This window comes from Entelurus aequoreus, linkage group LG02, assembly GCF_033978785.1.
Source record: "Entelurus aequoreus isolate RoL-2023_Sb linkage group LG02, RoL_Eaeq_v1.1, whole genome shotgun sequence".
Classification (NCBI taxonomy): domain Eukaryota; kingdom Metazoa; phylum Chordata; class Actinopteri; order Syngnathiformes; family Syngnathidae; genus Entelurus; species Entelurus aequoreus.
Genome location: NC_084732.1, coordinates 95120811 through 95140810, shown reverse-complemented (window position 1 = coordinate 95140810; position 20000 = coordinate 95120811). Strand labels below are relative to the sequence as shown.

The following is a 20000-nucleotide window of genomic DNA, read 5'->3' as shown; positions in this document are numbered from 1 at the left end:
TCCACAGTATTCTGGACATCTGTGTTGGTGAATCTTTTGCAATTTGTTTAATGAACAATGAAGACAGCAAAGAAGAAAGCTGTAGGTGGGAAGCGGTGTATTAGCGGCCGGCTGCAGCAACACAAACACGTAGGCGGTGCGAAAGATGACAGTCAAGCTTTACCATTGGCTTATGGAGAACTGGGACAACAGAGACTCTTACCAGGAGGACTTTGAGTTGGATACGCAGTACCGTGAGTACGCAGCTGCGGCTTCCAAACATTTGATCGCTTGCCCGTACGTGCGTGCCGCTATGTGCATGTCGCGTACGTAACTTTGGGGACTTTGGGGAAATATATGTGCTGTATGAACTTTGCGGTACGTTGGGCTGTGGGATTGAGTGTGTTGTGCGGGTGTTTGAGTTGTATTGGCGGGTTATATGGACGGGAGGGGGGAGGTGTTTGTTATGCGGGATTAATTTGTGGCATATTAAATATAAGCCTGGTTGTGTTGTGGCTAATAGAGTATATATATGTCTTGTGTTTATTTACTGTTTTAGTCATTCCCAGCTGAATATCAGGTCCCACTTGCCTCTCACAGCATCTTCCCTATCTCAATCGCTTCCACTGCCCTCTAGTCCTTCACTCTCACTTTCCTCATCCACAAATCGTTCATCCTCGCTCAAATGAATGGGGAAATCGTCGCTTTCTCGGTCCGAATCGCTCTCGCTGCTGGTGGCCATGATTGTAAACAATGTGCAGATGTGAGGAGCTCCACAACCTGTGACGTCACGCTACTTCCGGTACAGGCAAGGCTTTTTTTTTTTATCAGCGACCAAAAAACTTTATCGTCGATGTTCTCCACTAAATCCATTCAGCAAAAATATGGCAATATCGCGAAATGATCAAGTATGACACATAGAATGGACCTGCTATCCCCGTTTGAATAAGAACATCGCATTTCAGTAGGCCTTTAAACTAATTTATATTCAGTATTTCTTCAAAAAGAACCACCGTGAAGTACGTGCTGGCACCGTCAATTTTATATTTGCTGAACCCGTAACCAGAAGAGAGCATGACAGTAAGGAAATAATTCATCCCAAATCCTAATTGAAAAAAACACAAATAAAGTAGATCAATAAAAACGTCACGACTATTGTGGACAAATATAATTGTCGGCCACACATTTTATTGTGGACATTTATGGACAATATCGACTAATGGTTGCAGCTCTAGTTTAGATGTATACCTGCAGCATCCTGGAGCTGGCAGACGTCAGACTTTGAACGTTGACCCTCATAAAAGCACACAAAAGCAACTACCCACCCCCGTCTGGTGTTGTGTTGTTTCCCCCCTGCTGCAGTTAGTGTGCTATTGATCCTTCTTCGTCCAAGTCCTCGGGAATCAGCGACTATTGATTTCACTTCAGTTGTAAGCCTCTCTTTCTGACCTATGTCCCGCTTCAAGACTGCACCCTGTTGTCCGGCCGACCTCTCCCAACATCCTAACGACTTAACTCGGCTGTGGGTTCCTTCCAAACTCTCTTCTGAAAAAAAAACAACAACAATCGCTCCCGTCATTCAATATGACAAGTTACGGAACTGAGATATTATCTGTTTGTTTCCCAGAATATATTTGAAACTGACTGCCAAGTGCTTTCAAAGGACCTCAGAATGTGATTGGATGAACGCCACATTTATTACGCCCAAATCAGATCGACCAGTGCGAGACTAAAGTACTTTTTATTTAAGTCCGGAAAATGTAAACATTGTTATCTGAAAAGGGGAACCACTTTGTTGGGGAATGTTGCCTATCATTCACAATCATTATGAGAGACAAGAACACACGTCTTTTTTTTAATTAGGATTTTAAAGATGATAAACGCTTGAAAGATGTGGCTAATAGGAGTCATCAAAGTCCTCTAAAACAGTGGTCCCCAACCACCGGTCCGCGGACCGATTGGTACCGGGCCGCACAAGAAATTAAAAAAAAAAAAAAAAAAAAAAAAAAACTTTTTTTTTTTTTTTTTAATGAAATCAACTTAAAAAACACAATATATACATTATATATCAATATAGATCAATACAGTCTGCAGGGATACAGTCCGTAAGCACACATGATTGTATTTATTTATGTAAAAAAAAAAAAAAAAAAAAACATTTTTTTTTTTTTTTTTTTTAATGAAATCAACTTAAAAAACACAATATATACATTATATATCAATGTAGATCAATACAGTCTGCAGGGATACAGTCCGTAAGCACACATGATTGTATTTATTTATGTAAAAAAAAAAAAAAAAAAAAAAAACTTTTTTTTTTTTTTTTTTAAATGAAATCAACTTAAAAAACACAATATATACATTATATATCAATATAGATCAATACAGTCTGCAGGGATACAGTCCGTAATCACACATGATTGTATTTATTTATGTAAAAAAAAAACAAAAAAAAAAAACTTTTTTTTTTTTTTTTTTTTAATGAAATCAACTTAAAAAAACACAATATATACATTATATATCAATATAGATCAATACAGTCTGCAGGGATACAGTCCGTAATCACACATGATTGCATGATTGTATTTATTTATGTAAAAAAAAAAATAATAATAATAATAATTTTTTTTTTTTTTTTAAATCAACACCCCCCTCCCCCACCGACCCCCCCCCCCATCGGTCCGTGGGACAAATTTTCAAGCGTTGACCGGTCCGCAGCTACAAAAAGGTTGGGGACCACTGCTCTAAAACACTATCGGTAAAGTTCAAAGTTAAAGTCCCAACGATAGTCACACACACAGTAGATGTGGTGAAATTACTCTCTGCATTTGACCCATCCCCATTTTCATCCAATGGGAGGTGAGGGGAGCAGTGAGCAGCAGCGGTGGCCGCGCACGGGAATCATTTGGTGATTTAACCCCCAAGTCCTACCCTTGATGTTGAGTGCTCTCTAAAATCACTATTGGTAATGTTGATGGTCTTTATTTTTTCATTTAATGTAATTTAATTTCATTTGTATTTATTTCCTTCATTGATTTGCATTTTTGATCAATAGACAATTAAACTTTAGCAACTAAACACATATTTACACACCTATGCTTGAGAAGGAACAGGATGAAGAAAATCTTATATTTCCTGCCCCCTTCAACATAGTAAGTAGTCTTACTGTCAGTGTTTATATGTAAATAACAATATATAAATAATGAATGTCAGTGTTTATCTTTAAATAACAATATATAAGTATTAAACGTCAGTGTTTTTCCATAAATAACAATATATAAATAATAAATGTCAGTGTTTATCCGTAAATAACAATATATAAATAATAAATGTCAGTGTTTATATGTAAATAAAATTATAAAATAATATGAGTCAGTTTTTGTTTGTAAATAACAATTAATAAATAATAAATGTCAGTGTTTATCTGTAAATAACAATATATGAATTATAAATGTCAGTGTTTATCTGTAAATAGGATAATAGGATTTTATTTAATTTATTTTAAATAACAATACATAAATAATAAATGTCAGTGTTTATCTGTAAATAACAATATATAAATAATAAATATCAGTGTTTATTTGTAAATAATAATATTTAAATATTAACTGTCAGTATTTGTATGTAAATAACAATATATAAGTAACACATGTCAGTGTTTATCTGTAAATATGTCATGTCTGTTTATCATGTTTTGGTTTGGCCATGTGCTGTTTATTTTTTGGACTCTTTTTTTTAGTTCCTGGTTGTGCACTTCCTTGTTTGTTTGTTTCCATAGCAACTCATTAGTTTACACCTGTCCTGTCACGCACCTGTTCCCACGTTTTGAGTCACGCACCTGTTTTCACTGATCATGTCACTATTTAAATCTGTCTGCTTCTGTTGTTCGTCCTGGCGACCTCGCACTTTTTCATCCTTCTACTTCATGTCATGTTCACAGTTCTTTGCCAAGTAAGTTTTTGTTTATTAATGCCACAGTTTGTGTTTTTGTTTTATTGTTCATAGTTTCTGCCTTTGTGCAAGTTTTGTGTTTATACCCAAGTTTTGTATTTCCGCCTTTGTGCGCGCCTTTTGTTTGCTTCCCTTTTTTGTAGTTTATTAGTGTTAAAATAAATAATGTATTCAAATTCACGCCTTGTCCGCGCCAATTTTCCGTTGCCTTCTGGAGAAACAAAACCCGAGAACCAAGTCCTGACAAAATAACAATATATAAATATCAAATGAATTGTGATTCTTATTTGTAACAATTCTTAATTTTACAAAAATCGATTTTAAAAATAAAATGACATTTTTTAAATCTGTCCTGTATAGCCATTTAAAAAACAAGAACAGTTTTCTCTTTTTTTCAAATGTATTTATTTATTAGAGCTATCTATTTTATGGTGGAATCACAGAACCGGCACCCAACGTTATTAAAAAGTATAGACTTTGAATCGAGAATCCATTCTGAATTGAAACGTTACTCCCAAGAATCGAATGGAATCATGCGGTGCCCAAACAGAGCATGACAGTACCATCCCCCCCAAGGAAAGAATTCCAGACATTCCAAATCCGAATAAAAAATTAAAAATACAGATAAATAAATGCAAAAACGGGTAGTTGGAGAGAAGCCTTAGGTCCAACAAAGGAAGTAATTGGACTCATGGGGAAGAAAACAACAGGACAACCAGAAATCCCTATCAGACATTAATTTGCTAAATGTGCTCTCTTAAACCACAATTTGTATCGTATGCTAGCCGTTGATGGTCTTCATATATATCCATTGTTTGCATAAATATTCATACTTCTTTGCTACTCTTGTGTACTAGAATTGAATTCCTACATTATTGTACCTACACTGAGCCATAAGAGAGGACACGTCACATTTCAGCTCACTGCATAAACAGAACGGTTGAGGAAAAGTAATTTTTTTCGGGCTCTGTGGCACAGACTGCAAACACAAGAAAAATCCCAAGAATCAGCGTAATGAATTCATCAGAAAGGCGAATTAAGTCTGCCTGCTTGTTGCTATATTGGCGGCTCTGGAGCGTCAGTGGGAAAAATCGATACAAGCTGTGGATGTTCGCTGCTGGGGTGTGCAATGTTCAGACCGTCTGAGAGCTATATACATTCAAATATCTGTCCTGGGGACTGATCGTAGTGAATCGATAGGGGTTTCATTTCAGGTTCTGATGCTGCAGCGATCAAGTTTTGTTCCTGTAATGACAATTTGTCTTATGGAAATATTTTGGACCAAGCAATCAATATGCAAAGATCGTTCTGAACTGCGTTCATATACAAACTAAGGTTGTCCCGATACCAATATTTTAGTACCAACATGTATTCCGATACTTTTCTATACTTTTTCTGTACTTTTCGAAATAAGGGGCACCACAAAAAATGGCATTATTGGCTTTTTTTAACAAAAAATCTTACCGTACATTAAACATATGTTTTTTTTTATATGTTTGTCCTTAAATAAAATAGTGAACATACTAGACAACTTGTCTTTTAGTAGTAAGTAAACAAACAAAGGCTCCTAATTTGTTTGCTGACATATGCAGTAACATATTGTGTCATTTATCATTCTATTTTGTCCAAATTATTAAGGACAAGCTGTAAAAATGGATTATTAATCTACTTGTTCATTTACTGTTAGTATCTCCTTACTTTCTCTTTCAACATGTTCTATCTTATACTTCTGTTAAAATGTAATTATCACTTATTCTTCGGTTGTTTGATACTTTACATTAGTTTTGGGCGAAACTACAAATGTTGGCATCAATCCGATACCAAGTAGTTACAGGATCAAAACGAAAGAAGATGTTGTGATGCCAAGAATATCCACGTAATCATAGTAGTATAGACTAGATACGCTATCGTACTTGGTATCATTACAGCAGATCCATCCATGACATTTGTTTACATTCAGGGTGCTAGCTTGCTGTTAGCGGTTAGCTATCGTATCTTCCTACGGTGTGTAGTGAAGCATGTTTAGCTATTCCTCGTCCTGCAGGGATGATACTTGTAAGAAACTCACTTCATTTGTTGAGGATTAGTGATTTAGAAGTAGCTAAAACACTGTTGACTGCGAATGGACGTTCGCCGCTAACTAGCTAGCCATGTCTTGAAGCACCTCTTCGTTAGTTTTTAGGCCAAAATGCGTCCATTCTCCCAATTCTGTCTACACACTGTGTCTGCTTGTAAGTACTCTGTGATTGTGTGCCGCCGAACATTGTCCTCAATGGGCCGTCATGCCCGGGAACTGGTACTTTTCAAACAGAGTATAGTACCGTTTTTGATTCATTAGTACCACGATGCTATACTAGTACCGGTATACCAAACAACCCTAATGCAAATCCATTGACATTTATTATTTATATATTGTTATTTACATATAAACGCTGTCATTTATTATTTGTATATTCTTATTGACAGATAAACACTGACATTTATTATTTATATATTCTTATTTATGGAAAAACACTGACATTTAATATTTATATATTGTTATTTACGGATAAACACTGACATTCATTATTTATATATTGTTATTTACATACAAACACAGGCATATATTATTTATATATTGTTATTTACATATAAACACTGACATATATTATTTATATATTGTTATTTACGGATAAACACTGACATTTGTTACTTATATTTTGTTATTTACATACAAATACTGACATTTAATATTTAAATATTATTATTCACAAATAAACACTGATATTTATTATTTATATATTGTTATTTACATTTAAACACTGATATTTATTATTTATATATTCTTATTGACAGATAAACACTTACATTTATTATTTATATATTCTTATTGACTAGTAAACACTGACATTTATTATTTATATATTGTTATTTATGGAAAAACACTGACATTTAATATTTATATATTGTTATTTACAGATAAACACTGACATTCATTATTTATATATTGTTATTTACATATAAACACTGCCATATATTATTTATATATTGTTATTTACGGATAAACACTGACATTTGTTACTTATATTTTGTTATTTACATACAAATACTGACATTTAATATTTAAATATTATTATTTACAGATAAACACTGATATTTATTATTTATATATTATTTATATATAAACACTGACATTTATTATTTATATATTCTTATTGACAGATAAACACTGACATTTATTAATTATACATTGTTATTTATGGAAAAACACAGACATTTAATATTTATATATTGTTATTTACAGATAAACACTGAAATTCTTTATTTTTATATTGTTATTTACATATAAACACTGACATATATTATTTATATATTGTTATTTACGGATAAACACTGACATTTGTTACTTATATTTTGTTATTTACATACAAAAACTGACATTTAATATTTAAATATTATTATTTACAGATACACACTGATATTTATTATTTATATATTGTTATTTACATATAAACACTGACATTTATTATTTATATATTCTTATTGACAGATAAACACTGACATTTATTATTTATATATTCTTATTGACAGATAAACACTGACATTTATTATTTATACATTGTTACTTATGGAAAAACACTGACATTTAATATTTATATATTTTTATTTACAGATAAACACTGAAATTCTTAATTTTTATATTGTTATTTACATATAAACACTGACATATATTATTTATGTATTGTTATTTACGGATAAACACTGACATTTGTTACTTATATGTTGTTATTTACATACAAATACTGACTTTTAATATATAAATATTATTGTTTACAGATAAACACTGATATTTATTATTTATATATTGTTATTTACAGACAAAAACTGACTTATATATTTTCTATATTGTTACTTACATATAAACACTGACATTTATTATTTATATATTGTTATTTACAGACAAAAACTGACTCATATTATTTTTATATTGTTACTTACATATAAACACTGACATTTATTATTTATATATTGTTATTTACGGATAAACACAGACATTCATTGTGGATTGTGGAAGTACAAAACTTCTACAGGTGCTCTTATTCCCCCTTTGAGCAAGATGGACTTCGATAACGCAGCTTTTATTGACTCTGAAAGTAATCTTGTCTCCGACAGACTTATGGTGGCCCCGGTTTAAGTGTGCATCTCCTCCAGGATGGACTAGGTAGAGTCCGAGGAAACATCGGCACAACTAAAGCGAGCGTTCAGTTTTACTCAGAGGCGACCATGAATCCCCCCTCAACACTTAGGGCTTCCGCAGAGGCGCACACAGCAAGATGGATGTGGACAGCGAGCGTAGCGCGGTTGTCGCAACTGATATCTTCTGCTGGCGGCGTGCAATTTAAAAAGCCGTATACTAACTCGCTCGTGGAGTCCAGGCAATTTTCTGGGTGATAATGTCTCGATTAGAAGGAGCTCCTGTTGACCGAATCATGGTTCACTTGTGGGAAAGGCCTCTGCTTGATGCCTGTAACTTGACTTTGGGATTACTTCATGCACTTTTCAACTCAACTATACAGCACTGCTCTCCTACTGGCCAAATCTATGACATCATACCGGCCCTTGAGTTTAGGAACTTTTGGTTCCTGGAACCCACTAGACCCTGGAGAAGTGTGTGGTTTGTGTTTCCACCGCCTTTCACAGATCAGTGTCATTTATACAAATTAGGCTGATGAGGGTACAGTAAGTCAATGAAATACAAAGCAATCGTATACAAAACGATACGCTTGAAAAATGTTGTTTTTGTTCATAAAAAGTCAGGCTTTTGTCCGCAGAGTCCGAAAGCCGTCCTCTCTGTAAATGATGAATTCATGACAGTCAGGTTATTACTTATGGTCCATTTCAGCTGTAAATAACAATATATAAATAATGCATGTCAGTGTTTATCTGTAAATAACAATATATACATAATAAATGTCAGTGTTTATCTGTAAATAACAATATATAAATAATACATGTCAGTGTTTATCTGTAAATAACAATATATAAATAATACATGTCAGTGTTTATCTGTAAATAACAATATATACATAATAAATGTCAGTGTTTATCTGTAAATAACAATATATAAATAATACATGTCAGTGTTTATCTGTAAATAACAATATATAAATAATACATGTCAGTGTTTATCTGTAAATAACAATATATACATAATAAATGTCAGTGTTGATCTGTAAATAACAATGTATAAATAATACATGTCAGTGTTTATCTGTAAATAACAATATATAAATAATAAATGTCAGTGTTTATCGGTAAATAACTATATATAAATACATATCAGTGTTTATCTGTCAATAGTATATACATAATAAATGTCACTGTTTATCTGTAAATACCAATATATAAATAATACATTTCAATGTTTCTTAATTGTAAATAACAGTATATAAATAGTAAATGTCAGTGTTGATCTGTAAATAACAATTTATAAATAATAAATGTCAGTGTTTATCTGTAAATAACAATATATAATTAATTAATGTCAGTGTTTATCCGTAAATAACAATATATAAGTAATAAATGTCAGTGTGTATCTGAAAACAACAATATACAAACTGTTCATGTCAGTGTTTATATGTAAATAACAATATATGAATAATAAATGTCAGTGTTTATCTGTAAATAACAATATATAAATGATACATACCAGTGTTTATCTGTAAATAACAATACTATATAAGTAATAGATATCAGTGCTTATCAGTAAATGACAATGTATAAATAATAAATGTAAGTGTTTATCTGTAAATAACAATATATAAATAATAAATGTCAGTGTTTATCTGTAAATAACAATATATAAATAATACATGTCAGTGTTTATCTGTAAATAACAATATATACATAATAAATGTCAGTGTTGATCTGTAAATAACAATATATGAATCATAAATGTCAGTGTTTATCAGTAGATAATACATAATAATAAATGTCAGTGTTTATCTGTAAATAACTATATATGAATAATATTTGTCAGTGTTGATCCGTAATTAACAATATATAAATAATAAATATCAGTGTTTATCTGTAAATAATAATATTTAAATATTAAATGTCAGTGTTTGTTTGCAAATAACAATATATAAGTTCCAAATGTCAGTGTTTATCTGTAAATAACAATATATAAATAATATATGTCAGTGTTTTTCTGTAAATAACAATATATAAATGATACATGTCAGTGTTTATATGTAAATGACAATATTTAAGAAATAAAGGTCAGTGTTTATCTGTAAAACAATATATAAATAATAAATGTCAGTGTTTATCTGTAAATAACAATATATGAATACTAAATGTCAGTGTTTATCTGTAAATAACAATACATAAATAATAAATGTCAGTGTTTATCTGTAAATAACAATATATGAATAATACATGACATTGTTTATCCGTAATTAACAATATGTAAATAATAAATATCAGTGTTTATCTGTAAATAATAATATATAAATATTAAATGTCAGTATTTGTATGTAAATAACAATATATAAGTAACAAATGTCAGTGTCTATCCATAAATAACAATATTTAAATAATATATGTCAGTGTATATATGTAAATAACAATATATGAATGATACATGTCAGTGTTTATATGTAAATGACAATATTTAAGTAATAATGGTCAGTGTTTTCTGTAAATAACAATATATAAATAATAAATGTCAGTGTTTATATGTAAATAACAATATATAAATAATGAATGTCAGTGTTTATCTGTAAATAACAATATATAAATAATGAATGTCAGTGTTTATCTGTAAATAACAATATATAAATAATAAATGTCAGTGTTTATCTGTAAATAACACTAAATAAATATTAAATGTCAGTGTTTTTCCATAAATAACAATATAGAAATAATAAATGTCAGTGTTTATCTGTCAATAACAATATATAAATAATAAATGTCAGTGTTTATGTGTCAATAACAATATATAAATAATACATGTCAGTGTTTATATGTAAATAATATATAAATAATAAATTTCAGTGTTTATTGGACACGTCGTAGTGTGAAACTGTAAACATGTACCGTGTTGTAAAAATGTTGGAAATGAACCAAAACCACAACCATTGCTCCAAGACATCGCTCACAATGTAGATTTGATTTAGCATAAAGGCCCCAAAGCTATAGATTACACACTTTTTTGTGTGTAAAACATGATGTCATCTGGTCAAATACCCTGTAATGACAAATACTTCCTGTATTTGCCTCGGAAATAAAAAAAATATATATATATATTGCTTTAAGGAAGCTTTACAAATATTTCCTTGCTTCAATTCCTTGGCACTGTGTGGCATTCAAGTCACCTCGGGGGGAGTTGGGGTGCAAAGGTGCCCCTTGGCTGCATCAGCTCACCATAATAAGTCGGCTGCAGGAAAATGAGTCCAGAATGGCTTAGTGGGAGCAATAATACGGCGCGAAATTTGAATGTGGTTCAAAGGAAACGACAACACCCGGATGTTATGGGAATTGCACAATTGTCTCGAGCGAAGCGATTGATTGTACTCGTCTAATAACGAGGCATGGAGGCATTGTGGGTAGGGATGCACCGAAATACTAATTCTTGGACCAAACCTGTCCTTCTCAAGGGTGCCATGCGCCGTGTGAACATACTTTATCAGTATCGTACTTCCAACCTCACTTCGAAAAGCTGTGCGCTACAAAATGTGCTCATTGTTAAGAAATCAGCACAAATTGTTGTTTTGCAGGTTAAAGGGGAACTGCATTTTTTATTTTATTTTGCATATCATTCACAATCCCTGTGTAAGGTTTTTCTTTTTTTTAATGCATTCTAAATATGAAATAAATGCTATCAAAAGTCAGCTTACAATTACAAAACACCTCCATTAATGTAAGTATATACGTATGTATTGTAGTAACTGGCACATTTATAATAACATTTAATATTTACGTGTATCACTGATTATTACTGCAGACTTTACGAGAGCCAGCAAGCATAATAAATCATCACTTACTGTACAATGTCTGCTGTCATTAGGATGCCGACTGCTAGGATGTTCATATATTTCCGTTGAGGTGAAGAATGACTCATAATCCTTGCGGAGAAAAGAAGGGTGGAACTCGTCGTCTTTTCGTGTCTTTTTTTCCACCGTTAGCGGGTCTAAATTGGTTGTCAAAGTGTACCAACTTGTCGGAATACGTCCTCAGCCTTTGACTATCCAGGTGAGAGGCATGATTCATGGTCTAGAATAAACTTTCACGAGCAAAGGAAGCCGGGAAGCACCTGACTACTCCATGATGTCAACAACGCTATAAATAGTTGGTCTTCGTTAGCACTTATAATAACAATACCACTAATAATTGGTTAATAAATGGAGTATTTTTTGCGATTTTTGGATGTTTTTTATTGGATTTTATGGGCGGAATAAAGGACCTCACATTGGACATTTATTTATGAGCTACAATGCATTAGAAAATATATATATATATATATATATATATATATATATATATATATATATATATATATATATATATATATATATATATATATATATATATATATATATATATATATATATATATATATATATATATATATATATATATATATATATATATATATATATATATATATATATATATATATATATATATATACAATATATATATATATATATATATATATATATATATATATATATATATATATATATATATATATATATATATATATATATATATGTATATATATGTATATATATATATATATATATATATATATATATATATATATATATATATATATATATATATATATATATATATATATATATATGTATATATATACAATATATATATATATATATATATATATATATATATATATATATATATATATATATATATATATATATATATATATATATATATATACTGTATATATATATTTTTATATATATATATATATATATATATATATATATATATATATATATAAATATATATATATATATATTGTAGTCCGGAAAATATTGTACAACACTTTAAAGGGGAACAGCACTTTTTTTATTTTGCTCATCATTCACAGTAAGACATGACATATATATATATATATATATATATATATATATATATATATATATATATATATATATATATATATATATATATATATATATATATATATATATATATATATATATATATATATATATATATATATATATATATATATATATATATATATGTCATGTCTTACTGTGAACGATGAGCAAAATAAAAAAAGTGCTGTATATATATATATATATATATATATATATATATATATATATATATATATATATATATATATATATATATATATATATATATATATATATATATATATATATATATATATATATATATATATATGTCATGTCTTACTGTGAACGATGAGCAAAATAAAAAAAGTGCTGTTCCCCTTTAAAGTGTTGTACAATATTTTCCGGACTATAAGCCTTTACTTTTTTCCTACGCTTTGAACCCTGCGGCTTATACAACGGCACGGCTAATATGCAGATTTTTTCCCCCCGCTAACGACCATCAGGGGGCGCTCTTGCCCTTGCATCTTTTTGTGTAAATATCTGTTTTACGACATAGCGGTATATATCTGTGGAATTATAGTCCGGTGCGGCTAACTACGTAAAAATATTTAGTAAAAATATTTAGTAAAAATATTCTGGTACGCTCCATAGTCCGAAAAAAATGTATATATTGTGCTCCTGAGTTAATGTTGCTAATCAATTTGAATGTATTATAGGATAGGATAGGATAGTATAGGACTTTATTGTCATTGCACAAGTACAACGAAACTATGTTTTCAGCACAAACCTGTTCAAGATTAGACAAACAAACAGTGTACAGGGTTACAGAACAGGAGCGCTGATGGGTCGCCAAAGGCGCCCTGTAAAAGATAAGAAAAAGGTCAAACGCTGGGGAAGAAGATGAGTAAAAAAATACAATCCAGACTAGGCTCCTAAGGGGGCCTAGTCTGGAGTGGGAAAAAACCTCAATGCCATGCACACATAAACATGTTACATATAATCACGACAACTCGCAACAGAGGGGGGGGTTGGGGCCCTGGAGGTCGACTGCTGCTATGAAGCGCTGCCAGCCGTCCATCACCCCGAGGGGAATCAAGCGGTGGTGAAGGCGTGGGGTGGGGGAGGGGGGGTGTATATGCCCATTGTCTTGGGTGTGTTGATGTAGTGTCCATAGGCCTGGGGCCGTTCTGCGTGCCAGCAAAAGTTCGACTCTGGGTGTCGTTGAGGAGGGAGGGAGGTCAAAAGCGTCCATCATTGAGGTGTCCTCGGGGATGTTTTCAGAACAGCCAGCTCCTGTTGTTCACAGCGTCAAGGCCATTCGAGGGAGTCAAATCGTAGATTAGGATGTTTGTTTTCCGCGAGCAGACATTACAATGACTTGTCTGTTCTATTTGTCCATGCTGGCCCTCATATTATTATTTACTGAGTTTATTTATTTAAATTTTCCAGTATCTAATGGGTCAAGTCGGTCCCAAAATGTTTATAGTTTAAAAATGTTTATTTTATTTTAGGCATGTTGATGCACTTTAAATCTTTTCTGTTACAGATTAAAAAAGACAATGTCAAGTTTAATTTTAAGTTAAAGTGCTAGCACTAGGTGTGGCGAAATTATTCTCTGCATTTGACCCATCACCCTTGATCAACCCCCGGGAGGTGAGAGGAGCAGTGAGCAGCAGCGGTGGCCACGCCCGGGAATCATTTTTGGTGATTTAACCCCTAATTCCAACCCTTGATACTGAGTGCCAAGCAGGGAGGCAATGGGTCCCATTTTTTATAGTCTTTGGTATGACTCGGTCGGGGTTTGAACTCACGACGTACCGATCTCAGGGTGGACACACTAACCACTAGGCCACTGTGTGTTGATATTTAATGTCTTTAATGTTAATAATGATGCAATTGTATGCAGAGGTGTACTTATAACAATTTTATGGACAAATGATACTATTTATAGTCAGGGTGGAGAGTGTGGGCGGGATAAGTAGAAAATATTTGAGAAAGCATCGGCCTAACCAAAAAATGAGGCAACCAAGGCCAACAAAAGAAAAACAAAAACAAAAATGGCCGAAATTTGGGTGCAATATAACAGTGGGCAACAATACGCAATAAAATATTCATACCTTGTTTTCTTTCCAGTGAATCCAGACGTGTCCAGTGACCACAACCACCATCACTATCCATCCGCAAAGGAGGTGACGGTAACATCCGGCGGCGTGGGGCTGACCGGATCCGCCGTCGTCGTGGTAACGACGTGGCTCCACGCGCTCTTCCTGGCGCCGTAACGGTTCGACTCGGACCTGGAGACGTCATTCCGACGTATTTATCATGAAAAGGACAAACTTTCAGGGCACGACACTCGAAAGACACGAAGACAACAAAGAAGGTGTGCCTGAAAAAGTTCCGCAAAATATATTTTTTTCAACTCCAAACTACGGGTTTTTGGTGAGTAGTGGACCTTGGTTCGGTTGCGGGGTTTTTGGCGGACATGCTGGTTGATCGTCTGGGAAGAACCCGCTCGCTCAAGTCATGGAACTTTTTATGACTATTTTTATTTTGTATGAACCCTGATTTAAGTCAACAGTGACTAAAATGTATTTTATAAACGCATTCATTTTGTACTTTTGCTCAAAAGATGTCTGCACAAAATAGTCTACTGTAACTTTTAGAGGGGCCAAAGTAATAGGATTTTTTTTTTTTTTTTTTTTTTTTAATGACTGACATTGCTTTGTAAAATAACGTGAATTAATATATGGTTGGAAAACAATTTACACAAGAAATTGCTATAAAGGGGTCATATTATGATTTTCAATTGCATGTAAAGTAGGGGTCATTTTCAACACTCAAATATTACACTGAATTAGTAATTGCACTCTTAATTTTAATAGTACTCAATTGTTTTTTTTATGATAATAAATGAATAACTTTTTCTAGAAATGTTGTGGCCATTCTAGTAATATGAAAAAACATTAAAGTCATTTTTTGTAATTCATGGAATTATGCCTTTTTTTCCACGTAGAATGAGTTTTCCTCGAATTATTATGACTACAATTTCCCTGTAACATTTCAACTGTTTTTTCTAGTAATACTGTGACTATTCTTTTATTTGTTCCTATTAATACTCATATCGTAAATTAGTATTTAAAACATTAAATTCAATTAAATATTACACTGAATTAGTAATTTTACTCTTAATTTTAATATTATTCAATCATTTTTAATAATAGATGAATAACTTTTTCTACAAATATTGTGGCTATTCTAGTAATATGAAATAATATAAAAGTAATTTTTGTAATTCATGGAATTATGCTTTTTTTCCACGTAAAATTAACTTTTCCTTGAATTATTATGACTTTTTAGGATAATTTTCCTGTAACATTTCAACTGCTTTTTCTAGTAATACTGTTACTTTTCTTTTATGTGTTTCTACTAATATTAATATAATAAAGTAGTATTAAAAAATAAAATAAAATAAAATATTACACTGAATTAGTAATTTTATTCTTAATTGTAATAGTATTCAATCATTTTTAATAATACCAAATGAATAACTTTTTCTAGAAATATTGTGGGTATTTTAGTAATATGAAATAATATTAAAGCAATTTTTGTAAATCATGGAATATTGTTTATTTTCGACATAAAAGTAGTTTTTCCTTGAATCATTATGACTTTTTAGGACAATTTCCCTCAAACAGTTCAACTGCTTTTTCTAGTAATACTGTTACTTTTCTTTTGTTTGTTTCTAGTAATATTAATATAATAAAGTAGTATTAAAAAATAAAATAAAATAAAATATTACACTGAATTAGTCATTTTACTCTTAATTGTAATAGTATTGAATTATTTTTAACAATAATAAATGAATAACTTTTTCTAGAAATATTGTGGCTATTCTAGTAATATGAAATAATATTAAAGTAATTTTTGTAATTCATGGAATTATGCCTTTTTTTTACACGTAAAATGTGTTTTTCTTCGAATTATTATGACTTTTTAGGACAATTTCCTTGGAACATTTCAACTGTTCTAGTAATACTGTGACTATTATTTTATTTGTTTCTACTAATATTCATATAGTAAATTATTATAAAAACATAAAATGAAATAAAATATTACACTGAATTAGTAATTTTAATCTTAATTTTAATAGTATTCAATCATTTTTAATAATAATAAATGAATACATTTTTCTAGAAATATTGTGGCTATTCTAGTAATATGAAATAATATTAAAGTCTTTTTTGTAATTCATGGAATTATGTTTTTTTTCTACGTAAAATTTGTTTTTCCTCGAATTATTGTGACTTTTTAGGACAATTTCACTCAAACAGTTCAACTGCTTTTTCTAGTAATACTGTGACTATTATTTTATTTGTTTCTACTATAATTCTTATAATAAAGTAGTATTAAAAAAAATACAATGAAATATTACACTGAATTAGTAATTTTACTCTTAATTTTAATAGTGTTCAATAATTTTTAATAATAAATCACTTTTTCTAGAAATATTGTGGCTATTCTAGTAATATAAAATAATCTTAAAATACTTTTAGTAATTCGTGGAAGTATGCCTTTTTCCTTACGTAAAATAATTTTTTATTCGAATTATTATTACTTTTTAGGAAAATTTGTAACATTTCAACCGCTTTTTCAAGTAATACTGTGACTATTCTTTTATTTGTTTCGATTAATATTAATATAATAAAGTAGTATTAAAAAAAATCTAATCAAATAGTACACCGAATTAGTCATTTTACTCTTGATTTCAATTGTATTAAATCATTTGATCCAACCTACTGACATTTTACAACCTTGTCAAATGATATGAGAACATGTGTTAATCAAAAATATTATTATTTATTAAACACATAAATATTAGGCTTAGGTCAGACTGATTAGAAAAAAAAAGTACTAACCAAATATGCTGCATAAAAAGGGACTGACGGAAAATTTATTTACATACTAAATAATTGCTAAAATAATTAAACTCAATAATAAAGAATATGTTTCTTAACAAAATAAAAATATACATATTTTATTTTATTTTTGTCCAAAAAATAAAAGTGCAAATGAAAATACATGCTAACATATAATTATATTTGTCGATCTAATGTTACGGAACTCACTGTTTCATTGTATCAACCATTACTAAAAAACTGTAGGAACTGTTTCTACGATTACTTTATTTTTGGGTAAATCCTTCCATATCCATATGTTTACCATCAGACCGATGGTAAATATTAGCCGGCTGCAATTCTCACAAAAACAAAAGTTAAGTAAACACTTTTTACTTTGTTAGAGGAGGCTGGTTAATACAAACAATAATTTTCCAGGTTGCACCGTGAACATACCGTATTTTCTGGACTATAGAGTGCACCGGTATACCAGCCGCACCCACTAAAATTTAGGGAAAACATGTCTTTCCATGTATAAGCCGCACCGGACTATAAGCTGCAGATATATACTTTCCAAATGAGGTATTTACACAGAAATATTGTGTAAATGTTTATTTACATATCTTAATTGTTTCCAAACGGTGTCTGTAACACGGCAGTAAAATGGCTGATCAGACAAAACATAAGTCCAATTATCTAAACAGACTCAGTAACTCCACGGTGGCGATTTTGGTGAATTTACGACACTGAAACAATACAGTAAGAATGCCATTGTAAGTTAATAGTACTAACAGACAATCGTAATCATGTTGGCATATTAGCTAATGCTACATTACGATAGCACGTACAAATATGCACGAAAACGCTCTCACATATCACACATGGGACGGTTGCGTAGGTGTGAATATGTTTAGTTATTTTGTAAAACTTAAAAACATGGCTTTGAGCGATGAATATGGAATCTATACGTGTAGGTACGCTCTGGACAGCTAGAAGACGGAACGGCACTTCTGCTTCCGGTTGAAAGCTCTAAAAAGAAGGGCACAAGAGCGAACTCGTGCAAAAGATGGCACCACAGCACAAACAATAACACACCTTTTCAGTGTTTTTGCTTGTTTTATTTTTTGAATAAAATATTTGCATTATGGCCATCAGCAAAAAAAAAATCTATAAATTAGCCACACCGTTTTATAAGCCGCAGAGGGAAAAGCGTAGGAAAAAATTAGAGGCTTGTAGTCTGGAATTTACGGTGTTTTCGTTTGGACTAAAATAAAAATGGCAAACTCACACAGAAGAGTACAAAAAATGTTGACAATGTGTGGAGAGACACATTTTGGTAAAGTTGGAGCTTGTTTGGAACAAGGCACAACTGTTTTATGAGCTTCCATGGTTTTTGCATTCAGGTTTTTGGCTGCTCATGGGGATCCCACATAGACAGAAACAGGTACCAAAAGGCAAAACTAAGGTGTTTTGCATTATATGACCCTTTTAAAGGCCTACTGAAATGAATTTTTTTTATTTAAACGGGAATAGCAGATCCATTCTATGTGTCATACTTGATCATTTTGCGATATTGCCATATTTTGGCTGAAAGGATTTAGTAGAGAACAACGTCGATAAAGTTTGCAACTTTTGGTCTCTGATAAAAAAAAAACCTTGCCACTACCGGAAGTAGCGTGACGTTGTCAGTTGTTCACTCCCTCATATTTTCCTATTGTTTTCAATGCAGCTAGAGCGATTTGGACCATTACCCCATTAATTTGAGCGAGGATGAAAGATTCATGGATGAGGAACGTTAGAGTGACGGACTAGAATGCAGTAAAATACATATTTTTTTTCGCTCTGACCGTAACTTAGGTACAAGCTGACTCATTGGATTCCACACTTTCTCCTTTTTCTATTGTGGATCACGGATTTGTATTTTAAACCACCTCAGATACTATATCCTCTTGAAAATGAGAGTCGAGAACGCGAAATGGACATTCAGTGCCTTTTATCTCCACGACAATACATCGACGAAACGCTTTAGCTACGAGCTAACGTGATAGCATCGTGCTTTAACTGCATATAGAAA

The 20000-nt window shown here is 31.2% G+C and overlaps 1 protein-coding gene across 1 annotated transcript in view; it reads left to right on the top strand.

Annotated features, from left to right (window-relative positions):
- gpc5a (glypican 5a) overlaps positions 1-15966 on the top strand; it is a 407804-nt gene extending 391838 nt beyond the window's left edge. The window contains exon 9 of the mRNA XM_062035416.1: positions 15165-15966. Coding sequence (XP_061891400.1) covers positions 15165-15310 — 146 coding nt within the window. The 3' untranslated portion in view covers positions 15311-15966. The remainder of the gene's footprint in view (positions 1-15164) is intronic.
- The last annotated feature ends 4034 nt before the right edge of the window (positions 15967-20000 follow it).